The following is a 25,046-nucleotide window of genomic DNA, read 5'->3' as shown; positions in this document are numbered from 1 at the left end:
TATGAAAACAAACAAACAAACAGATGAATCCTCTCCATTCAAATAAGGTGCTTTTATACCATTTTTTTTTAACCTCGGGCTGAATTTCAACCTGACTGACGTCACTTTTCATCGCCACATCATTGATAATTCTGAACTTTTGCTGGAGTGACTGTGGGCTCATTTTACACAGGTGCCGGGCGCATTTGTCGGGCTCTAGGACCGCGTGTGCGGCAGCAGGAGGCGGCCGGCGGCCCCTGCAGTGAGAGCGGTGCATCTGGAAGAGAGCTGGCCGGCCGGGGAGGTGGAGGACGGGGAGAGAAGAGGAAGGAGGCTCCGGGAGCAAGCGAGACAAAAAAGGGTCAGACCTGGGACTCGGGAAAATCGGGTAACCATCAGACACTGATTCGCGCATTTCTATCCGCGTAACCCGCTAGGAAGGTCAACCTTTCGGAATGAAAAGACCGTGAAGGCTGAGAGCGGAAGGCGCTCGATGGAAATGGGGAAATAGCCATTTTTATTTATTTATTTATTTATTTGGAGGCAGCGGGGGTTGCTTCTTTGCAGATGTGCTGATTGGTCATCGCGATGTGCACTTGAACTTTATCGAATTTACGGGGCAGAACCGGGAACGTGGCTCCAGGAAAACCCGGCCTCACGCACACTGATAACGGGGGTTCTACTTGAGTGACCGTGGCCTTTAGAGAGCCACAGCCACCCCCCGGGTCAGACTGGAGACTTCCTCTACTGGAAAGACGTCTTCAACTTTGCAATTATGAATGCAGAACTAATTGATTGGTAGTTGAAGGCTCGGGCCTGGTAAATGTGCGTGAGGATGCGTGAAGAGTGATAGCCGGTGCGGTCCTGATCTTCTTTTTTTTTCACGGAAACGCGTTTATTCTGCAGGACCTTTCACTCGACACACTGCAGCTCACATGCCCGTTAAACGAGCTCCTCCTGCCTGTCATTAACGTTGACTTACACCCGTGAGGACGCGAAGCGAAGCGTGCACGACAGGACAAATGTAACCTGTGGTTTTTGCGTGCGTTTCCACGAGTGTAGCTGCGTAACCGTGCGGCTCTGCGCATGGCCGCCTGCACATTCGCTCCAACCCAGACGCCGAATGTGAAAAGGGAATGGTTCTAACGTGGAAAGGGGAGTGCAACACAATCCCCGCCAGTTGATTTCGCAGCCTCCTGTCGGCGGACGCGCTTGCGCCGCACGGCCATTTACTGTAGAGCGACACATCCATGCGGTGCAGGAACGAGGGCCTCGGCACTATAGGCGAGCTATACTGTATCCTATAGAAGCCTTTGAGGTTCCTATGCGCGTCTTGCGCTCCAGAAATGGAAGCTGATGCTCTGCGTGACAGAAAATGATATTCAGCTGGAGGAAATGTGCACGGAACTGTGTGTTCGGTAGGGGGGCGAGAATGGAAAGCTTGATTTTTCTCGTCTCTTCTTACCTTCCAGGAGAGAAGAGGGACCATCTCTCGTTTCCATCTTTTCCCCTTTTGCTTTATTTCCACCTCAACATCATTGTCAGGGTTTTATTTTTTATTTTTACCCCGGGAGACCTCACGAGGATGCCGTCCAACACCGTCGCCGGCACCACCGCGTTTAAAGGCTCAGACTACACCGACTCACCTGGGGGCAGAATGGTAAGGCAGATGTGGGAGGGACCAGCATCTGGAATCTCTATTTATGGGACTACTCTCGGCTTTACTGTCAATGGGGATGTCTCCCAAAGGTTTATGACCGCAGGGTTCGCCAAAGGTCGCTTTGGATGACCTGGACTGACCCGACGCTCCCACTGTAAAACGTGATTTAGGAGATTACTCGTACTCGTAGTCCTGGATGACTAGTCAGCATTATTGCTGTACTATTACACCAATGATGTCATCAAGTAATCCTGCTTGTACTTTCACACGGGCCAAAGCCGGTTAAATGATTTAAATGGAGCTAATTAACCATCGATGACTCTGACGCGTCGGCTCCATCTGTTTATTGACGACGCTGTGTGAATTCTGGCGGCGTGAGTTGCCCGTGCACTCATCATCTCACTGGGTCACCGCCGCCCGGCGGCAGCCCCGGTGGGGCGGGCCCAGCGAGGTATCACGTGGGAGTCCTAATGGTGACGTGGGCGTTGGCCGGTGGCGGCTGAGCCGGCACTGGAGCGGCTTTTTTAACGGGGGGAGATCTGTCCTCTTCCACCACGTATTACACAGTCCTGCCTGTCGTCCTGTTGCCAAGCAACAGAATTTCCCTCAAATAACTGGTTGCTCGGATGGAAAATAGTGGCGAGATATTGACAACATAGCCGGGTTCACCCCAGGCTACAGAATGCTTTATTTCATGTTCCCCCATTTTTTTGGGGTGTCATTTTGTCTTTGAGAGAACATCAGGGGGGGGGGCTGTGGGTTCTAAACTACCTGTGCTGCTCGTGTTGAGCGCCGGAGCGCTCACGCGGCCGCCACGCAGACGGTTTCCTGCAGGCACCAGTGAAATGTGTCATCCATGCGAGGGGTTCCCAAATGAGCCATGGCGCCAGAACGCGCCATTATCTATGCAAATTCTGCTTCTATGCAAGAAAAAAAAAATCCCTGAAGCACCAGGTTGTGTTTTAACAAACACAGTGAATCCAGAACGGGTTTTTTCACCGTTTGGGGCCAGTTGTCCCGTTCCTTTTGCAAACGGCGGCGGCTCATCGCGCAGCTCCATCAGTCTTGTTATCCAGACGAGGGTTTTTAGAAACGGGCCAACGGCCGCCTGCCTGTCCTGAAACAACACATACCCCCCCCCAGAAAGACCAGGAGCAGCTCATCTGCTGTGATGTGAGCCGGCGCTCTGACTCTCCTCCCTGAGCTGGTACTCCTATAGCGTTCGTCTCCGATTGCAGGAAGGAGCCATTGCAGATCCACCGCTTATCTCTCCCCGGCTGCCAATATGGCAGCGACAGTCGTGTGGTTTCATACTGTAATCGCCCCCCCCCCCCCCCCCCCACGAGGCCCCCAGATTAAAATGAAAGCACTTAACGGGGAGTCGGCGGAGGGTCTCTGCTTACTAGAACGCATTACAGTTTGAAGAGCTCATTTGTCTTGGAGGGAGTCACACATTCAATACTGAAGGAATTTAATAACCCCCCCCCCACCACCCGGCTGTCAGGAACGACCCTCGTTCGAATGCAGACGTGGTGCTGGTGGTCCCATTCAGGCAATATTGGAAATCAAAGCGTCGACATCCGGATGGTCTTTTCTCCCGTCAGCCCCAGGGGTGCCTGATGGTGGTGGAAGGGGGGGGGCAGTTTTATTAATCAAAATGAAATTACGGCAGGAGGAGGCCTGTCAGCATCTTTGTAACGCTGACGGGGGGATTGTCTGCGGAAGGTGGGCTCAGAGGAGCTCCTGTCGTTCTTCCCTTGACCAGTTGTGATACCAGCGTTTGCTAACTCTGTTCACTCACTTCAGGAAGCTCCACTAAGATCTGTCGTCTGATTTCCTTTGGCAGGGTGAAAGCACAATAATGGACGTGGACCTGATGACCGAGGACAAGTCAGCCAGTGCCTCTTACAAAGGTAGCAAGCCTGGACGGAAGCGCAAACATTTCCCCGTGAGTGACGACCTTCCCTGCATCACCTGAACCTTCCGCAGCAGTCGTGGCCAGAGTAGCAACCTGGAAAATGGCGTTTAATCCTTTGAACACAGGGATAAATGTGCACGTTTCCTACATCCTGCAAGGCATGCACGTGTTCTCCCGCTGTATTGTTCTCCCCTGCCTCTCTATAAAATGCTTCTCTCTTATCAGCTTTTTCCGAATCCCAGGCACCAGCGAGTCGATGCTAACGGCCTCTTAAACTCTAACATTAGCTCATCTCCAGCCTGGCTGGGTGCTCTTGTCTGGGCGGACTGATTAAAAGTGAATCATTAATCCATTTCGCCGGATTCCTGAAGTGCAGAGTCTGGCAGAACGCAAACAGGACAGGACGCTCATGTTTTCCGACGCTCCCTCTTTAAAAGCGACGTTGATCGTAATTTTTCCTGCCTCTCGCTGGCCTCCCAGGAAATGTCCCCCTTATTTCCACCCCGATGGGCAGCCGTGGTCATCAGCGGAGTGAGTTTTGACTGATTTATTGTCAGCCTCATAAAATTCCCTTCTGCCCGATAGATTTCCCTTTGAACATAATTGACCCCCCCGAGCAAGCTGCTCCATGCAACTGTAGCAGGAAAGAGCAGGAAGAAACCCGGAGAGGGACCGAGCTGCAGAAGGAGAGACCACAGGGGAAGAGGGGCAGTTTAGGACGCCAAACTCATCCTTAACAGGAGCCTCTGGCATGCTGTTAGTCAGGCGTGGGGAGATCTTGGAGGATATTTGTCTTTGGATTCAGATGAATATCGAAAGGCCTGGGGAAACCACCCCCTTCCCTCCCTCGCCACTGCAGCCGGTTTTCACCCCTCCGTCCCACGTGGGCTTTTGGAACAACAACAAACAACCCTTTTTTTCCACGTGACTCATCATATGAGCTGGTTTCAGCCTCCGGTGTCACACGGTCGTGTTGGAGCACGAGTTGGAGGCGACACATTAGCGTAAAAACAAAAGTGCTGTTCTAGCCTCTGGGAACGACTCCTGCGTGCTTCTCCCTGCTCGTTAGCAGTTTAAGACGTCTTTTGTAGTTAAAAGCTTTCATTTAATAATGACTCCTGGGCTGGTGTGTATTCCTCCCTGAGAAGCTAATGGTTAGCCGGAGCCTCTGCTTCAGAATCGTTGTTCATTAACGCTCCCGGTGAGATTCAAGCAGCCTGGAAAAAGGGTTCGAAAAGCTCGGCAGGTACGGCGTGATTGACAGGGAGCGATGTGCCGGAGGCTGGCGTCGGCATGGGCTTGAAGCCGCTAAGCATTAATACCTGTCAGAGAGGGGAAAAAGCTGCTGTCAGAATAACAGTGAGTGTTTTCACAGCCGCGGAGGGACCGGCATCAGCCAGGTGTCACAGTCAAACAGGTATTTTTGATATTATTATCCAAACGCAAGTCGCTGCCTGCCAGCTTAGTTAGCTTTCGGCTGTCTTTGGATTTTTGAAATGCTCTGGATTACACTCGTCTGCACTCTCCCCTCGCTAATTATTATTCCGTGCCAGATTAAGACTCCAACCTTTCACACATAAAGTCCTGACAAGAACCCGGAGTTGCGTGACCTGCTCACCAATGCTAAGCCGAGTGTTTATGGACCCACCTGAGTGCAGCCCTTCACTTACATATTAACTGACCCCGGCGCCCCCGCCGCTCCCGTGGCTCCGGGCTGCAGCCTTCTCCGACAGCCTGGAAAAGGAATCCTCGCTCGGTTGCGTTTTTAACCACGGAACCTGCGCCAAATCCTGCCGTTCTTAAATCACGCATATATAATAACATATGGAATATAATCCCACTTATGCGCCACTAAACCAAACACCAGAGCCTGGAAATACGGAAAAACAATCACCAGCTCTTTGTCGCGACGGCACGTTGAGGCGATCAGCTTGAACGTTGGCCGCTGTCCGTCCGTCCGTCCGTCCGAGCTGCCCCTGATTCACCCGGCTGTGAACTTTGACCCCAGTCAGGGGCCTTTTGTAGGTCACTAGGGGAGCAATCACTTGCGTAACTCTTCCCGCAAGCGCCCTGTGTACTGTTTACGCAGGCTTTAGCGCCAACCACACACACACACACACACACTCACACACACACACACACACACACAGCGTCTGCTCTTTCCTGGGTTTTGAATTGAGTCAGATGGCTAACAACATCTGAGCTGTGCATTTGTTGTTGCCTCTAGCGCTGCACCTCACGTTGCCTGGAGAGCGACAGCTCGGGGACGGCGTCCGTCTTAAACGCCGCCCGCCGTACCTGCGTCTCTGGAGGGGCTGAGAGCATCAGCGTCCCATCCGTGTTGATCTCACAAGGCATGCTCTACTTTTCTGCTCACGGTGACCCAGTAATGGGATTTTCTGAACCACGCCGGTTATTTTTAGGAGCCGAAACGCCACCGCTTTCCTCTTTGAGGGATTAAAAGACTATTTTCCAGGTCTTCAGGCGAAAACAAAGCACAGCAATCAAAGTTAACCCAAACTTCAGCTTCAGATAGGTCATTGCTGAATTTACGTCCCCGCCGGACAATGAAATAGCTCCACTGGGCGTTCCAAACTGGATGCGGTGAAAAAACCTTCTTTGTTGTCAAACAGCCAACATTCCGGGCATATTTCCATGCTGCTGTAATGGTAAATGCACAGCTACAGAAGGCTCAGTATGTACCTCGTGAACTCCAACTGTAATCCCTTGCTCGCTAGCACATTAGTAGCCGCGCAGCAGATTTATTGGTGCAACTTTGAAGTTTACAACTGTGCTTTAACAGAGCTGAAAGGGAAATGAGCCCGCGTTTGAGTTTGGAGCGCCGCCGGGCACGAGGGGGCTTATCTGCGACGTGATGAATCGCAGCTTTCATGCGATTATACTTTGAAATTGAGCCGTGAGGACTTGTGTTTCTAATGCTCTTTAACCTGCTCACCGATAACAGCAATAATGAGCTCTACATGGAGCGCTTTGGCTTTCCTTGCAGGGCGAGAGCTGCGGCCCGTTTAAAGATGCCGTCGGCGGGGGCCACAGCTACCCTGGTATGGGCAGACTGTCCATGTCCCAGGTCTACAACGGCGACGCGGACGGCCACAGAGAGAGGATGTCCGACGCGTGCTTCCCCAAACAGGAGAGGAGAGACGCGGAGAACGGGATCCCCAGAGACTCGTCCTTCTGCCGGGCGGAGGACAGCCCCCAGGGTCAGAGCTGGAGCCCCGTCCAGGAGAACGGATTACAGCCCAGTCCGGACGAGCAGGACCCGGAGAAAGACAAGGACGACAGCCTGACGCTGTCTCGCAAGAAACGAGGGAGACGGAAACTGGAGCGCCCCACGAAATGTGAGCTGGAATGGTGCTTCAGTTCTTGTTTCTGCTTGATTTAAGATGCTGATATTAAGCGCGGACCCAAACAGACGCCAACCGTAGAGCGCGTCCAGTCGATTTGTGTCTGGCAGCAGCTACAATAGGTGTAGAAACGTAACAACCAGGTGGGAGAGGTGCTGACCGATCGCTTTTGCCTGACAATAATATCACTTAGCTGCGCGCCGCCTTTCAGCCTGGCCTCCGGCGCCCTCGGCCACGTGTCTCACACCTCTCCCGGGCTCAAAGGCACCGGCTGCGACCTTGATGATGGCAAATAAAACCCAGGCAGGAGTGTCTCTTGGCAACCAGCCTCAGTTGGGAGCCGACGGGCTTGTGTTGTGGCCTCCCCGTCAGATGCGCCGCCAGGTGGATGGCGCCGTGCCCGGAGACAAATAGAAGCAACAGTCGGGGATGCAGCGGCGCTCCGTTGCCTGTTTTATTAACAAGCAGCCACAAATAAGCAGCGATTTCCATCAAAAGCAGCAGGTGACACTTTGGCTGCCCCCGGGAGCTCCAGTTTCCCTCAGGTGGGTTTCTGGTTGGCTCTAGCAGTGTCAACACGCGGAGAGGGTTTGTGTTTGACCTTCTTTGAGCTTCCTGTGATTTGTTCAGCAGTTGTTTAGATTAAAGAGGAGCTCCCGCCGCCCAGATCTGTCCTCAACCGTTCCTCATTCCAGAAAATGCTTCTAGGAACTGTTGGGGCGAGTCGGCGCTCTGGAGGCAATGGAACTGACTTCGAGCAATATGAGAACTGGAACCAATTCAAACTGGCAAGGTGTCCTCTCCGCGGGCGACGCGAGCCAGCTCCCTCACAAACCCGCTGACCTTGGCAGCCGCTACCACTCCGCAGATCTGCTCTATGGTCAATTATCCCCGGTGAGAGCGAGCACTTCTGAGCAGAGCCGCGTGGACGGGGAGGCTGGCGGCTGAGCTGCACATGGAACCGACTTGAAGAGGGTGCTAAGAGAGGGGATTATTGTCTGGACGGGTCTGTAGGGCACTTCACGGACGAGCTAGAGTCAGAAACGTGGCATCAGATGTCCTTGGCTCCTCGGGCTTCGAGTGTTTGGGTTTGAGCCGGCAGATTCTTGTGTTGTTTACTCACACCGGTGCTATTTTAGGCTACAGCTGCCACAGCCGTCACCGAGGGTCGTGTCACCGAGCCGCCGCTCTTGTAAAAACACTCGCTTTGTGCTGGGATCGAGCGTCGGTTCCGATGGTGACGAAGCTGATTTTGGCTTATCCGTCGCTGCTGCTGGGTGGTGAAGCCTGATTGCTGTTGGTGTTTCATTTGGGCGGCGTCCACGCTGCCTGGCTCACCCCTCGCCGCTCCGCCGAACACAGGAAACAGCGTTGTTTAAGAAAGAAAACAATTATTAACTCCACATCTTAAATTAGCTTCATTTTTGTTGGATAGCTTTAGCTTGTTTTCCTTCCCGAGTGGAAATCCATCAGATCAGGAATGGCCACCAGGACACGAGTGCAAACCACCGCATGTTTTACGCGCTCACGTGCGTTTTAGCGCCCACGTTTAGGGGGGCCAACGACCGGGTTCGAGACTCAGAAATTTGGAAATGAACAGGAAGTCATAGGTTACAATGTACATAAGTAAAAAATCTTAATGGACTAAAACATGCAAAGTGGAATTTTTGTGGGAGACTTACGGTTGGGAAAGCTCCGGTCCCGTTTTGTCCCCGATCGTCGAGGAGAGCTGTTGTAGCGAAAGATGGTGAATAACCACGCCGTAGCTACAGTCAAGCGGTCCGTCTCTGGAGTGGGAGGGGCCATGCTAATAGCAACCAGCTGTGTTTCTCATGCGGGAGGGGGCGGGGTATAATGAGACGAGCGTGACTTTCGCCAAAGTAAACCTGACTCCTCACCGCAGTCGTCATAACCAGAGCAGTCGCCACACAACCGCCGAGTGGAATCAAACCTCACGTGGCGGCTGAGCTCCAGCCATCACAGACAAGTTTCCACTCCGCTCAGGCTCGAGGAGTTTCCCCCGAGCCCACGTCTCCCCGCAGGTTTACGAATTTCACATCCACTCAGTTGCTGTCGCCGGTAATTGTAGACGGGGAGGCGAGGTTAAACCCAAGCATAAGCGATGGCTGCACTGTCTGATAACTGATCAACTCTTGTGTTGCCTTCTCAGATGTGGAGCACAAAGAGGAAGACGGAGTTGATTCAGTCAAGACTGAGGTAAGGGTTCTGGCCCACTTCCTGGGACTGTGGCACTGCTTTTGGCTAATTTCCTTTGAGTGATGAGAACAAATTGCCATTTTTGAGGCGTAAATGCTAACTCTTAAATAGATTTTCTACTTGGTCCTCTTGCAAGCGCAAATCCGGCAAAGTTGCTTCCTAATTTTGCAAATAGTCACTGCTGACAGGCTGTGTACATAACTCGAGGATGTTTGCATGACTGTAAGTGGAAGGAATTTTGAGAAATGATGATGAAAGAGTTTATAGGCAAATATAAACCTTAAGTCAACATTCACTTTCAGATTTGCGTAAAATAAAGTCTGTAACAGCAGCCAGCAACTGGCCTGACTTTGTCCAGTCATAAACCAACGTGGAAACCTCCATAAAGGAACAATTTCAGAGCTTATTTACTTTTTGGCAGCAGATTTGACACAAGAATTGAAACCTCTCGCTATATTTGTGTGTTTAATATGAAGCGGAAGCCTGTTAGTTAAGCTTAAATTAAAGCCTTGAAACGGTTGGACTGGCCCAACTAGCCCGCGTCTCTCCAATGCTAACAAACTCTCTCTGAGCCTATCTCACAGGGAAAGTGTAAAACATCCATTAGTCATTGTGTTACCGCTGCGTCGGAATACTCATAAAAGAACTCCAAACATGTTTATTTATGAAAATCAGTGGTTGTGGAAGACACATCACATTGCTTTGGACAACGCCAGGCTAGTCGTTAGCTAAAGTAAGTGGTTGCTAACGTCGTGTAATGTTTCCTTCTGAGGGCTAATGCTACAACATGCTTAACACAAAACTAATACCAACATTAACTAACATAGCTAAATCATTCGGAAGAGTTTGGAAGAGTTTAGCTTTTTTAGCCATACGTTACCTGCCGTAATCTGGGTTTCCATCTATACTTCCTCCCGCCACCAGAGGGCCTTCAACAATTACTTTTCTTTTTTGGGAGCTCTCATGTTGCTCATTGTCAGGATTAGATTAAACTAACTTCCAACTCTCGTATGTTAATGTCACTGTCAATTGCTCCACTGTGGCGTATCGCCGTACCTGAGGTTAGCCGCCTGTGACACAATTCAATGCTTGTCTGAGTGAAAAGCTCCACCTCCTTGAACCGCTAGCTAACGCACGCGAACCCTAACGTATGGGTAATTTTATGGGAACGGGTGTCGTGCGGTGGACTCTACTTTGTTGCAGATCGTGGTGTTGACAGCGTATCGTCTTCTTTTTAAAGATCAGATCCACTGCGTGTTCCTACTTTACCCTGATGAAAGAAATGGTACCTAATGGTGTATAGATCTGAAATATCAAATACACTTGGAAACGCTGTCGCTGAGGCTGTGACATCCCCCAGCAACCTGACCATTCCGAGCCTGCTAGCACCACGCACCACACAAATATCCGATCTCCATCTCCTTCTCGATCACAGAGGTGGTAAAACTTCTTGGCCACCTATAGGCGGCCTCCGGTACTGCAGACTGTCGATTGGTCGGTTCTATAACTGTGAACGACACGCTCTCTATGTGTAAGAGCATGGTAATTACAGAGCTCTAAATGATGGAATATGCGTTATTTGCGAACGTTGCATGTTAACGTGCTAAACCTGCATCCGAACACAGAACGGCACATTGGAAACCTCGATCCCCTCCATCGTCTGACCGTGTAAGTCCGCTCACAGCTGTTGCAACATGAGCAGCGATGCCGAGGGGATGCTTTCTCAACCCCCCCAAAACAATTTGGTGTAGAGGTGAGATGAGTAGGTGCTGCAGTCTGCAGTGGAAAAGGCTCGAGTGCAGAATCTGGGTAACAGACTGGAGACACGGTAGCTAACTTTTTTGTATCCAACACCTTAAACAGGGAGATCGAGGCAGGCTGCGAGGGGGAGTTGGTTGGGAGATCAGCCTTCGTCAGAGGCCCATGCCCAGAATAACCTTCCAGGCTGGTGACCCTTATTACATTAGCAAGCGGACCAGGGAGGAGTGGCTGGCCAAGTGGAAGCTGGAGGTGAGTACCCCAACTCTGTCCCAGCCACCGTAGATTACAGGGCCAGTGTCAGGGCATGTGGTGTTTCAAACACGGCCAAGTGTATTTGATGGGTCATTTGATATCTCATGAAGGTACCATTTATTTCAGCGGTCAGATCCACAGCTCTCTGAGCTCCAGCTTGTCTGGGAGTTGCTCCCGAGTTGCCTCTCTCTATTCATTGTTTTAGTATTTTTAGTATCGTATGCTATCTAACAGTTGCAACATTGCAGATGTTTCCCTTCTGGCGAGCCCTGGGCTGCCTTTGAACCACATGAACTTTCACCAGAAAGCTTAGGAACACCTAATAGGTTCCCGGTGGAACTCCTGCAGTGCATTTTCAGAGGTTCGGGAACTGAAGAGCGGGGGCTGCAGCTTCTGGCTCCACTGTTTAGGTTGTGTTCTGATTGTTCCACGACGTGCAGAAGAAAGGAACCCGAGGAGGTCCAGCACCTTAAATGGTTTTAATCTACAGTCGGTCAACAAGAGCTCATAAATCCGTCCCAGAACCGCGGCCCTGCAACCAGAGCGTCAAAGCTAAAGGGCTAGCTGCAGATTTTCCCGGATGAGAGCTTTTCCTTCTTTGCATGTTGCAACACCGACTTGGCACCAGCGCGCTTTCCCGAGGAGCAACAGAACATGCCGGTGCTTATTTTTCGGCTTGTGCCGCTGACCCAGAGCCCCCACAGCCGCGTGCGTGCCGCTGCAGCCCGGAGGACTTGTTGCCTGGAAGGGCTGCAGCTGCAGCGCACTTTCTCCCGGATCTCTCTCTCTCTCTTTTTTCCACGTGCCTTCTGTTACAGTGCACTTCTTTGGCTTTCCCTCTCTCTGTTTCCCTCCTCATTCTTGTCCTGACCCCCCCCTCCCCGGCCACGGACGTGCACCCTGTACCATCAACATGAGAGTGAAGATGAGATTTTGCAGCAAATTTCCAGTCCAGCTTGCAAGACAGCCTCTTGGCTCCCTGCCAACGTTTTGCAAGTCCTCTCCAGCCAACCAGAATTCCTGTCGGCAATCACCTGACCCTGAATTCCCAGACAAAGAAATGTTCATGCTTTCTTTTTTTTAAGCGATCTCGCTCTACGCTGAGAGTGGGGGGTGGAAAAAAACTCGAGCCCCACGCTGGATTATGAGGGTTGCTGCTGGTGCGTATGGGTACGTGCGCTGCATTGTTTGTTTGATAACACGGGCGTGCATGTTTGATTAGCCTGCTTACGGCGAGGGGAAATATGCTGACTTGAGGTATTTCTCCGAGTTGTCCCGAACCATCTGCTCTGCTCAGCTTAAAGGGAACCCGTCTCTTTAACAGAGGAAGAGTGCAGCAGGCTTTAGCCATGTTTGGAGGGGGGGGGGGGGGGAAGTTGCTGGTGTGTTAAAAAAAGAAAAAAGAGCCTTTTCCCGCGGAGTGGTAAATGTGCACAAAGTATTTCCTGTTTCATAGAAGCGCCTTGAAATGTCAAGAGTAGCAGGAGTGTAGATTTAGGTGACATATATTTAGCTTTAGCATGGCGCCGTGTCGTGAGATTAGGGTGAAGTTGGCGTGGGGGGCCCTCTGCTCGCTTTCCTTCCATGCCAAAAGTGCCTGTGCTCTTTGTCATTTTAGACAGATTTAAGAAGTTTTAAAGGTCATTTGAACACACCGTGCAGGCTCCTCATCCACTTGTGGATTCCGAGAGGAACTCTGTTTATGTATTCATGACTGACTCGGTAATATTGCTAATTATCTCTTGAAAGGAGGCGGCACAATGAGAACCAGATGGCTAATTTTAGCCTGACACCTACCCCCAGTGCCTCTCATGAAAACACAGCATTTGCAGGAATCTGTGGCGATTTGCTGGGCGACACAACCTGCAACCGGTTGCTCTTAACGTGCAGAATCTGCCGCTTCCAGAGGTGAGATGTCTGCCGTTCTTGGCGCGTCCCCGCTGTGAATGGAGGCTGTTTGGCATTGTTTGCTAGCGGCCGTACTTCCGCAGATATCTGGCTCTGCTGCCACTCAAACAGCTCCTACCACCCTCTCTGCTGTCGCGCCGTTGCACGTCTCACATGAGATGCGGCTGCATGCAAAGGTCATCTTCACATCTTCAAAGCCTCACTCTTAGTCAGCGCAAGGAAGTAGCACTCAGCTGCAGTTTGTTTCTTCTGACTTTCCTCTCTCGCGCTTCTTTCTTTCGATCCGCTGCCTTTGTTCCGTGCGCTCACACCCTGTGCTCAAACCTGTCTCTCCTCTGCAACTGCACTTTTGACATTTGGAGGCTCAGAGGTTTCCCTCGTAAAGTTAACAAACCTCGTAATACGCAGTTGTTGTCTTGGCGCTGCGCAGCAAACCTGACCTTTTTTTTTGCTAACAAGTACGGCTGAGATCAGATGCTCAAGTATCAACTGTGCATGCTCCAGAGTCCAATAGACTTTCTCTTTTTTTGTGCCTCCCCGTGCACTCTGTCACCCCTGCAGCCCTCAGGGTGTCACGCCGAACAGACTTAGGAGTCCGATTATCCCTCTTTGTGGACCCAACATGTCTCCAGACCCTGCCTGCAGAGCCTCTGTTTTCACTGCAACACAACGGCGTCCACTGTTAATCTAGTCTGTTAGTGTAATGAAAGGTTCGCTCCTACTGGAGCTCTTTCACTGCCAGCTTTGTTTACTGTAAAACTACTGTCACATTCGGCGTTTGTCTCGGGCGCGAGTGCAGATCGCACTGATGGTATTTCTGAGCCGGCGGTGATGGACAGCCGTGTGGACGTGATAAAGACGGCATTGTGTCTCTGCTGCCTCCGCTTTTTTCTGCCTTCCCCTTCAGACTCGGAGGGTCTGCCTTCACCGCTGCACACACTGTGAGGCCCCCAGAGGGGAGGTGGTGGTGTTGGGGGGGGGGGTTGTAGTGGCGGTGGGGGCATTTACAACTGGGAAGAAGTCCAGAGACAAATATCTGGTTCGTATAGCCACCGCTCTGTCTCTCCTCCCCCACTGGCAGTTTCACCCTCTCGTGGGGTCGGCATAAACGCCCCCGAACACGCCGGTTTAGCCACAGGCCCTGTTGCTAGCTAGCATAGCTGCTATCGCTGTTTGAGTGATTACAAACTTCACTGACTGACACATTGTTGCGCCTAAGCATGCGGAACCTCACATCTGGGCCAGTGGGACTCCGGCATGTTTCTCATAGAACCGAGAGGTCCGACACATGTGGCCAAGGGCTTTGAACTATCCACCCGGCACCACAGTAGATATTTATAAACTGCAGCAGAGCCCCTTGATTGAAGAGCACATGTTTCTACTCTTCTGTGCTGAAGCCCCTCCCCATGACGTCTAGGCTCCACCTCCCCTTAAAGGCTCTATTGTTTACTAGTCACGCTGGGGTTGTGCGCACTCCCTCTCTCTTCTACCACCCCCCCCCCCTTTCTACACACTCAGCCCGCCGCCGGACATTTACAGTTTGCGTGTGTGTGTATTGTGTGTGTGTGAGAGCAGAAAACCTGGGAAAGTAAGCACAGCTGTGCAGCAGTGTTCTGCCGGGGCGCCTATAGCATCGCTCACACATGTTTGCATATGGGAGCGCATCTATATGTGCGAGTTGTGAAGGAGAAAAAGGGGAAGAGGAGCAAGGCAGCGTGGACTCGCGTGTGTTGCCGCGAAGGAGGCGGACATCAATAGTGCGCAGCTGTTGTGGATTTGCGGCGGAAGGCTTAAGCCTCACCGGGTCTCGTCCGACGGTATCTGATGGACGCGGAGGTTCAGTGTCAGGTACCACGAACCCGGTGAACCCTGCAGCCCCGGACCCCGAGGGGTAACTGCACACAGTTGATCCATTGGGCCCAGGGGTCGGGGATAAAGGCGTGGTCACTGCAGGGGTCGCGTCAACTGCGGTTTTACTGATCAGCGGTCAACAGCTGCGCTGGTCCCAACAGGTGCACAAGTTAATATTTTATGTTTAAGCTTTTCTTTGGCGTGGCTGCGTTATTGCAGGTGTTTTCGGGTTTTGCTGTCCTGCATCGGCAGAGTCACGAAATAACAATAACAATCGCAGTAATTCACACACCACCATCATATTTCTCTGCCCGGAACTCTTGAGCCTCAGCCTCGGGATCATAAAGCGTGAGCCCTCTTCTGACGCCCGGGCAGCTGCTCGATGGGGGTATTAAACCCAATCTAAACAATCTGGTGGGAGTCGGTTAGAACGGTGCGAGACGCGCCTCTGTAAGCCCTGATGCTGCTTTAATGTTGCAAATATCCCATCCCCAATCCTCCTCTTCCTCCACAGATTTGGGTCCCTTTTCCCATGTCTTCAGAGAGCCCATAAGGCCCGGCTCTACACGCTCTGGGTCAGCGTGGAATGAAGCACAGGCGCCTCGTGACCTTTCCCACAAGCTTCATTTAATAACTTTCTGGAGCTGATATGCAAATGCCCTGACCTGAGTAAACTTGGAATAACTCCACAAAGGGTTTGTGGAGCATCCTGATACCATGAGGGAGAACAAAGGAGATTTATTGAGAGACGGGCACTAATCTTTCTTAGAACTCTAGAGCATAACTTTTTGTGGGGAATTTTAGGGAGTTTGGGTGGTTTTTGAATTTGCTTTTGCTTATTTCCCATCAGCTTCATTTATATTTTCATTTTCCACAGTTCTTGTTCGCCCATATGTTCAAATCCCGTTTATTTATAGCCTGACCAGAGGGTTTTTTTTGTTGTTGTTGTTCGTGGTTGGAAAAGGAGTCTGAAAAGAGCGACTCTTGTTTTTCAGGCAGAGAAAAAGGCCAGACAGATGTCAGCCATGAGCGCGATGAAGGATCACAAGGAGAGCGAAACGGAGAGCCGGGAAGAAGAGGTCTCGATAATCAAACACCCGCCGCCTTCAAAGCTGCAGCAGCAGCCGCCTCAGCCTCACTCTCAGCCACCGCCTCAGCCTCAGCATCAACAGCAATCGTTGCCGCAGCAACAGCAGCATCAGCAGCCGCCCCAGCAGCAGCAGCAGCAGCAGCAGCCTACTGACCCAGCGTCCCCCACGGTGGCCACCACCCCCGAACCCGTCGCCATCGGAGGAGCCGAAAAGACCTCCCCCAATCCTGCAGACACTGAGCCTGAGTATGATGTAAGATTTACCAACTGAGTTCAAGTCATTGAATTTGAAGTGATAGCAGAGCAGCATAAATTAGGAATCTTGACTTGAGGTGACGGGCCCACGTGGTCCAATGATGCATTTAAACCTGCATCAGTGCAGATTTGCATCATTTGCGGCTACGATTTCAGAGGGTTTCCTGGGGAGATTCCAATGAAACGTGCAGCATTATTCTTCCTCCCTCTCTGGTGAAGCCGTCGTGCCAAAGCCACGCGAGGTTTCTTTCCTCGGCGTTACGGAGCTGAGACGGGATGAGTTCAGAGGTGACGCCTGACTGGAGGATTTGTCTTTGCCTTTGGCTGCAGGACGGCCGTGGTTTTGGCATCGGCGAGCTGGTTTGGGGGAAGCTGCGCGGCTTCTCCTGGTGGCCAGGCCGCATCGTGTCCTGGTGGATGACGGGACGGAGCAGAGCTGCTGAGGGAACCAGATGGGTCATGTGGTTTGGAGATGGAAAATTCTCCGTGGTGAGTGCGCGGGGCCAACGTTAATATTGCCGCCAGGTGATTTATTTTTTCCCTTTTTTCAGGAGAAGCGAAGGTGAACGGCTCACTGTTTGCGGTGACAGCCGCCCACTGAATCACTGCAACGAGCCTTTCGCGCTTTATTTGCTCGGCTTTTTATTTCTTCAGCGTAACCACGAGCGTCTCTAATGTCCACACACATTTTGCCTCCATGTCTTAAATTTAAAATTGCCACATATTTGACATGATTCGCGGGCGTGTTTTTCAGGTCTGTGTCGAGAAACTTTTGCCTTTAAGTTCCTTCAGTAATGCCTTTCACCAACCAACTTACACCAAGCAGCCCATGTACAAGAAAGCCATCTATGAGGTGTTACAGGTGAGTGGAGTCAGCCTTGTGAACTGAGATGTTTATGCTAACAACTGCTTCTTTTTAGCTCGTCAGCACTTATTTTATACCATGTAATATAAATGTGTAATATCTTGGTGTTTGCCTGAGTAGAATCTCCTACAAACTTGTTTCTAAAATGACCCATAAGACACAAGATCAGTTCGTTCTCTTGAGTTCTGCCCAAACGTTTGTCATTATTTTACATCATTTACCAGTTTAAATATTCAGCTCATCAGATTTCCAACGACAGCTGCAGGTGTCTCCTGACGTGTGTGTATATTCTGAAGGTGGCGAGTCGCCGGGCAGGCAAAGCCTTCATGGCCTGTCCTGACAGTGATGAAACAGAAACCTCCAAGTCAGTGGAAATTCTCAACAAGCAGATGATTGACTGGGCAATGACGGGATTTCAGCCCACTGGCCCCAAGGCCTTAGAGCCACCAGAGGGTAAGATGATCAACGGGGTCCATGGCCACCCATCGGTTTATTCAGCGATGATTAATTCATGATGTGCTTTTAACCCCAGAGGAGCGTAACCCTTACACAGAAGTCTACCCTGAGATGTGGGTGGAGCCTGAAACCGCAGCTTACACCCCCCCGCCGGCCAAAAAGCCCCGCAAAAGCACAGCGGAGAAACCCAAGGTCAAGGACATCATTGACGAGAGGACACGAGGTAAAGTCGCTCATTTATCAGGCTGAAAAGGAGTCGTGGACCCTCCTTCCTGTCCCGCGGGGAGGACTCCGCATGGACGTGTGGTCTGTCAGCGTGGGGGGGGGGTTCAGGGCGTGATGGGTGGAGGCAGAAATGCTTCAGCTGTGGCCCAGACCAGAAAGTTTTGCCTCTAAGTTGCATCTCTTCCATCGCTTGTGCGTGTTTTCAGAGCGGCTCATTCACGACGTGAGGCAGAAGTGCCGCAACCTGGAGGGTAGGTGTTTCACACACGGCGGCCCTTTCAGGAGCGTTCACGCCTTCTTACACACACACTCTGCCTGCAGACATCTGCATCTCCTGCGGAAGCCTGAACGTCAGCCTGGAGCACCCGCTGTTCTCCGGAGGAATGTGCCAGAGCTGTAAGGTAGGCGGAAGAGCGAGGCGGCTCAAATCTACGGCTCCGACCCCTGCTGTGCTTCACCGCGTCTCCTTCTCTTGCAGAACTGCTTCCTGGAATGTGCGTACCAGTACGACGACGACGGCTACCAATCATACTGCACGATCTGCTGCGGAGGGCGGGAGGTGCTCATGTGCGGCAACAACAACTGCTGTCGGTGAGCTTCCCGCCGCGCAGCTTAGACGTGGACACTGACTATGGCGACGCTATCGTCTCCAGCGTGAAATGACCAGGGAGGGTAGATGTTTGCGTTCAGTGCCGTTCTAAATGCACATATAAGGAGTTTTAATAGCAGTTGGGCAGCAATTATCCCGTTGGGTGTCGTTAAACTGGTCCGGGAAAAGGCTCCAGGGCTGAAAAGGCTTTTTTTCTTCTCAGACTGTCAAAAATAGGATCATTTCTGAGGCCTCTCAGCATAATCCCCATCATAACTGAGCAGGCATGTTTTGATTTAACATTTATACTTGAACCTTCTTCTCAAATAAACACAAATTACAGCCCACTGGATGCAGCCCATCCATCTTCCGCTGACTGTGACCTGCTGTCAGCGGCCTTGTGCAATATATAACGCAGGAAAGTTGCCTCTCAGAAGAACAGCATACTGGAATAAATCTCTATAGGAGATGAATATATCTAAATCATCTGTTTGTATGCGGTCGCTGCCAGTGTGCATCTGGTTTTCCTCTAGCAGGATTATGCCTTCTTTGCACATATTGAATGTATTTGTTTTTGTAGTCAGGACACAATAGTATATGAAGCTAGCTGATAGCTGAAAAGAGCAAATTCTCCCTTTTTACAGCCTTCTGCTGCAGGTTTGGACAGATAAACGCCGCCGTCCATGATGTTGGCTGTTATTGGAGCATCGCTGTTTGTTGTCCTAGTTGCTCTGACCTCTGCAACCAGCCAGCGTGCTCCTTAATTAGCTTTTCCCAATTAAATTACCTGCGTAGCTCGATGGAGATGACAAAATCGTGTTCTCGTGTGCAGCCCGCTGTTGTGCTGAAAGATTCATTTCGGTATTTATGAGCGTTAACGGTTATTGGGTAACGTTGAAGGCGACTTGGACTCATGGTGAAACGTTTCCCTGCAGGTGTTTCTGCGTGGAATGCGTCGACCTCCTCGTCGGTCCAGGGGCGGCACATGCGGCCATCAAAGAGGACCCTTGGAACTGCTACATGTGCAGCCAGAAGGGCGTGTTCGGTCTGCTGGCCCGTCGCATCGACTGGCCCAGCCGCCTCCAGCACTTCTTTGCAAATAATCACGAACAGGATTTCGTGAGTAGCGACTAAAAGCGTCTCAGTTCATCTATTTGACTGTCTTCATTTCTTTTGGAGGTCTTCATGTTCGCCCCCTCCTCTCCTCTGAATGCATTTCAGGAGACACCAAAGGTTTACCCCCCCGTCATGGCAGAGAAGAGGAAGCCCATTCGCGTCCTGTCGCTGTTCGACGGCATAGCAACAGGTCAGCTGAGAGCTCCGTGAGGGAGAGACGCATCCAAACCCCGGCGGCTGTTTCAGGTGTTGTGTATCCCCGCAGGGCTGCTGGTGCTAAAAGAACTGGGCATCGAAGTGGATCGCTACGTAGCCTCGGAGGTGTGCGAAGACTCCATCACTCTGGGCATCGTCCGGCATCAGGGTCGCATCATGTACGTTGGCGACGTGAGGAGCGTCACGCGCAAACACGTGAGTCGGCTCTGTTGATCCGTCCGGCACGCACGACCGGGATGATCGTTGCAAATATGTAAGACTGCAGCAGGAGAACGCTGGTATTTAAAGCATCATGCTCTGCTGCCCGTAGGCAGTTGTTGCACATAGAGTGTTATCTTCATCGCTATTATCTCCACTCGGCCTCTTTATGTTTCTTACTCGTGATCTTATCTCCTCACAGATACAAGAGTGGGGTCCCTTTGACCTGGTTATTGGAGGAAGCCCGTGCAACGACCTCTCCATAGTCAATCCTGCAAGGAAAGGTCTCTATGGTGGGTTTTATTCCCCCTATTTCTTTTTTGTCCACTTTCAAAGCACATTCACCAGCTAATGCGTCACCAGTGTGCGCCCCTGACTGGCTCTCTCCGCCCCACAGAGGGCACCGGCCGGCTGTTCTTTGAGTTTTACAGGCTGTTGCACGAGGCGCGTCCCAAGGAGGGCGACGACCGGCCTTTCTTCTGGCTCTTTGAAAACGTGGTGGCCATGGGAGTCAGCGATAAGAGGGACATATCCCGCTTTTTAGAGGTCAGCCTCTCTCGCTGGGGTTATCTAACCCGGCAGGTGATAACTAGTCAGAACCACCTGCCACGAGTGGGGCAGTAATGAAGAGGAGGGCAGGGTGGATGTTGAATGCCCCCTGGTGGCGTAAATACATTATTTCCTTTATTTGGCAGCAGTTATAAGAGCCTTTTTATTAAATTGATCTCATTTTTAGAAATTGGATTAGCCTGATTCATTCTGTTTCTGCGCTGCAGTGCAACCCAGTGATGATCGATGCCAAGGAGGTGTCCGCCGCCCACCGTGCACGCTACTTCTGGGGTAACCTTCCTGGCATGAACAGGTTGGTGTGTGAATGGTGAGGACAATGACCAACAGTGGAAAACACATTTCTTTGGTTGTCACATTATTGTGTTGTTTGCATGCAACATTTGGGAACCAATGAGAACATGTTTTGTATGTAATAAACCCTTTGGGGATGTAATAAGACCTGTTTTCAGTTTAAAAACAAACGCTTTTCAGTCTGAACGCGTCACAGACATTAATTTATGTCGTTCCTTCTCCTCAGGCCTTTGAGCTCAACAAACACTGACAAACTGGACCTGCAGGAATGTTTAGAGCACGGCAGGACGGCTAAGGTAGTTGCATCAGTCGCGTTTTGTCTTTCCAAGCGGCCACTTTCGCTTACGTATCCATCTGCCGCCAGTTCGAGAAGGTGAGGACCATCACCACCAGGTCCAATTCCATCAAGCAGGGCAAGGACCAACACTTCCCCGTCTACATGAACGAGAAGGAGGACATCCTCTGGTGCACTGAGATCGAGAGGTAAACCGGCGCCACCTGTCGCGGGACCGTTTCAAGGCTCCGCCTCTAATACGAATGTTCCTCCGCCTCTTTGTCTGTTCCCTGTTCCACCCGCTCCACCCGGCAGGATCTTCGGCTTCCCGGTCCACTACACAGACGTGTCCAACATGAGCCGACTGGCGAGGCAGAGGCTGCTGGGCAGGTCGTGGAGCGTCCCGGTCATCCGCCACCTCTTTGCACCGCTCAAAGAATACTTTGCGTGCGTTTAAGCGACAACTTTAGGAGCTGCGCGTTCTGAATAGAAACAAGAGCCTTGATCCTCAAACGTTGACGTAGACTTCACATTATTTCTTGTATTTGAATTGTAATTCTTATTTAATTTTGTCCTTTTACCTTTTAGCAGTGTTATCGGGTGTTGATGATTTGTTTTGTGCAAGCTATACTTGAGGCCGCGCTTTCCTCTCGAGACACTGAGGCAGCAAAGCGAGGCGCCGCGTGAGACACGTCCATACAGAAGGGCTGCGACGTCCTCCCCTGAGTCGCGGCCGTGCTTCCAGCTGCTGAGCTTGGCTCAGACGTGGGGATCAGGACGGACTGCCCTCAGTGTCAGGAGCGCCGTGTCTCTAAGAATCCAAAACTCCAGATCACATATACCTCTTTGTTTACAGTTTCTATACACAACTGAAGGTAATAAAGGTACTACTGTAATATGGTTACAACACCATGGTGCTCCGAGGTGACGGGAAGCAGTCGTTGCTCGTGTGGCATTTACAACTCTAGAGCTGTGTAAGCTGTTGCTGGAAAAAAAAAATAGATTTTTACACTTACTGGGAAAGCAACCTGTTTTCGTTCGACTGCAAACACGAGCGTGTCCTCTTTTATGCATTTTACAGCTTTTCTACAGTTTGTACTGGTGCTCTTTTAAATCTCCGAAGCCTTCGCTGCACTCGAGGCCGTCCGCCTGGAACGCACAGAGCGAGGCCAAGCCACGCGCGCAACGACGCCTCCCGTCATTCATTTTTAGTAAAAAAAAGTAAGAAAAAAAGTCTGTGAAACTTTGTTTTTCTAGTTTTATCCTCACCAATGACATTACTGTACAACTGTGGAGGAAGGGGGGGAGCTGGAGGCTCACCTGGACAGGTAAGCCTGCTTCTAATCTCGCCTCTTTACTGAAGAAAAAAAAAAACAACAGTCAGGAAACTCAACAACTATGGTGCGGCTTCACAATGTTCTTCTACCTTTTTATAGCGATTTTGTGCTGTTATGTCAACATTATAAAGCACTTTTATATGTATACTTTTCTTTTTCTCTTTTTTTTAATTTTGTTTTTGTGAATTATTTTGGTTTGATGATGTGAACTGATCTACCCTCTAATACCTTTTGTATACAGTAGGGCTGTGCCAACAGAAGTGATAGAACGGATTTTGAAACCCGGGTTATTGGATCCGCGCTGTAGCGGGATTAATGTAATCCCAAACCCACTCGGCCATCATCCATATCGTGTCACCGCCCAGAATGGAAGAATGTCTATTTCCGTTGAGAACGTAGAGTAAGAAAAAGGAAAAAAAAGCGAGGCTTTGGACTCTTAACATTTGGCGTGGTCGTCATGGTGACGGATTGGATTGCAGCCACAGGTTAAATTGTCTCCACCGTAAGGATTTAGGCGACGGTTTGTCAAAACGAAAAACTGACACGTGCTTAACAAAGACGTCAGCACTCAAAGACTAAAGAGGGTAATTAAACAGATGTTATCGCTTATCTATATCATATTTAAGAGTCTAAATTTGAAATTTAAATGTAATTATTTCTTAAGTGACCTTATTGCCATCATTGTTTTCCTTGCACAGCAGGGTCCGTAAGACCTCCCGTGCTTCGTGAGAGATGCTATTTCTCCCACTTCCTCTTCATTCTTAACATCCCTGTTGTGGTTTGTACATTTTGTACATAGTTTTCCAGTTGCTGTTTTCTATTGGTTCTGTTTTTGTTTGTTTTTTTTTGTTTTTTTTGGAGATGTACAAATGTAATTTGTTGCTAATATATATCACCATGACATTAGAGGAAAAAAAAAAACGTAGGTTGAAAATACGAATCCAGCAACCGATTTGGTTCCGAACCTGCTTTTAGACGTAGGGAGACGTTATCGTACTGGTTAGTTTGTGTCAAGTGAGTCCAGATTTAGTGTCGTGGTCTTAAATAGAGACAGCTTTAAGGTGAATCTTCTCTGCGCAGCCCTACACGGTGGTGATTTTGTTCCCCCTTTTTGTTTCTGATCCTTTTTTCTTTTGTAAGACTTTCAAAAAGAGGGATTGTAGGTGTTTTCTGATGGTGCTAAAAATTTTATCTAATCAAGAAAAAGTATATTTGATTGGAAGAGAAATAAACATGTCTTGACAATGACTGTTTTTAAGTTCCTTGTAGTAACAGAACTATTATTTCACTCGTATAAATATATTAAAAAAGGCATTTTAACTTTGTACTTGAAAAAATAAGGATAACAGTTAATGAAAGGTTTCCTATATTGTTTTAGACTAGAGATTGCTGTAGTTGGTGCTTATCTGTGGGAAATTTGTGTGAGAAAAAAGGTAATAACTTTTACTGTAGCATAATATATGCTTAATACACATTGCTTTTTATTCCTACATTCCATGCGATGCTCTCCATGTTTTTAAAATGTTTTAAAATGATTGTATTTGTTTTTTTAAGAATCAGAAATACTTCATTTGTACTGTTCAAAGCAGGTGAATAATTCTACATTACTGCTGACACGCTGTGACTTTTTTCTGCCTATAATCTACACGCTTTTCCACAAGATCAGTTCATACAGCATATGTAGCAGCCACCCACCCCACCCCACCCCACCCCCCCTACACACACACCACCTTCAATACCTATGTTTAGTGCCCAGAGAGAAGATAAAGGCTCCGTATGTACTTGTGCTGGAGAACACTTGAATAAATGTATTGTTTTTGTGCAAAAAGCAAAAAAAAAACAACAAAAAAACAACACTACTCTCTCTGCTTTTTGTTATGTAACCTTTGACTCTATACTGAAGTTCCTGAAAAATTATTTATCTGAGTTAAAATAGGGATTTCACCAGGACTCCAGTTGCCCTTTGAAAGTACTGATTAGCCAACAGCCCATACCATCATTAATCATTAAATTATTATTCATTACTGAATGACTGAACTATATTTGCTGAGATCCAGTGTGTAAGACTTGGCAGCAACTGGTGACAAAAACATAGAAAGAACAGATTTCTAAAAGCTCTTTCATTTTAAAGAGTGTTGGAGAACTTTCGGTGGCTTTAAAGGTACAGAAGAGATTCTTCCATGAATGCTTCCACCAGTGATTGCAAGGTTTTTACCTTTCAGAGCTATAGATGCAATGGTTACGCAAACATGGAGGGGAACTTGCCTCGATATTTCAATAAATATCTTAATTTTTTTCTAAACAGTTTAATAAAGTTACTTATTATATACCTTTTAAAGCATGTCATGTACCCCTTTCAACAATTGATTATTGAAAACTACAAACTTAAAATAGAAACTCAAATAAAAATATTTTTGTAATAGCTTTAATAAACACAAACGGTACTTTTGATATTTTATTGTGACTTTATAAAGATGAACATCTGTAGTTGTGTCTCAGCGAGAGCGGGTCGTGTGAGGTAAAAGAGATCCATTCATGCGAGCCTTGAAATCCATCACAACAGCGCTGAATTATGAATTATGCCGTCTCTGTCTCCTGATTCATTCAGGTCACCCCCCCATTTCGGATAATGGTACGGACCTCTGAAGATGGA

The 25,046-nt window shown here is 49.6% G+C and overlaps 1 protein-coding gene and 1 long non-coding RNA gene across 9 annotated transcripts; one reads left to right on the top strand and one right to left on the bottom strand.

The window, feature by feature from the left end:
• The first annotated feature begins 157 nt into the window (after positions 1-157).
• Positions 158-24,007, top strand: LOC130539860 (DNA (cytosine-5)-methyltransferase 3A-like). 8 transcript variants are annotated; one of them, XM_057058556.1, is made up of 23 exons: positions 158-367; positions 1,452-1,639; positions 3,486-3,587; positions 6,565-6,916; positions 9,093-9,139; positions 11,003-11,149; positions 15,907-16,254; positions 16,587-16,745; positions 17,011-17,118; positions 17,418-17,574; positions 17,654-17,800; positions 18,009-18,053; positions 18,124-18,203; positions 18,281-18,393; positions 19,327-19,510; positions 19,613-19,697; positions 19,773-19,918; positions 20,124-20,214; positions 20,319-20,467; positions 20,698-20,798; positions 21,009-21,078; positions 21,147-21,265; positions 21,372-24,007. In XM_057058556.1, the coding sequence occupies exons 2-23, from the start codon at positions 1,565-1,567 to the stop codon at positions 21,511-21,513; spliced, it is 2,967 nt and encodes a 988-aa protein (XP_056914536.1). In that variant the 5' UTR covers positions 158-367; positions 1,452-1,564; the 3' UTR covers positions 21,514-24,007. The 8 variants fall into 8 exon arrangements, with proteins under 8 accessions (XP_056914536.1, XP_056914532.1, XP_056914530.1 ...); XM_057058552.1 differs by having other exon boundaries at positions 173-367; positions 20,124-20,205; positions 20,698-20,783; XM_057058550.1 differs by having other exon boundaries at positions 173-367; positions 20,124-20,205.
• LOC130539947 (uncharacterized) lies at positions 7,346-8,655 on the bottom strand. The gene is made up of 2 exons (XR_008954257.1): positions 7,502-8,655; positions 7,346-7,451 (listed from the first exon to the last, which is right to left on the bottom strand). It is a non-coding gene; the product is annotated as an uncharacterized LOC130539947 (long non-coding RNA).
• Positions 24,008-25,046: the final 1,039 nt, after the last annotated feature.

This window comes from Takifugu flavidus, chromosome 16 (assembly GCF_003711565.1).
Source record: "Takifugu flavidus isolate HTHZ2018 chromosome 16, ASM371156v2, whole genome shotgun sequence".
NCBI classification, from domain to species: domain Eukaryota; kingdom Metazoa; phylum Chordata; class Actinopteri; order Tetraodontiformes; family Tetraodontidae; genus Takifugu; species Takifugu flavidus.
Note: the sequence above shows the minus strand (reverse complement) of the source record. Positions and strands in the feature narration are given on the sequence as shown.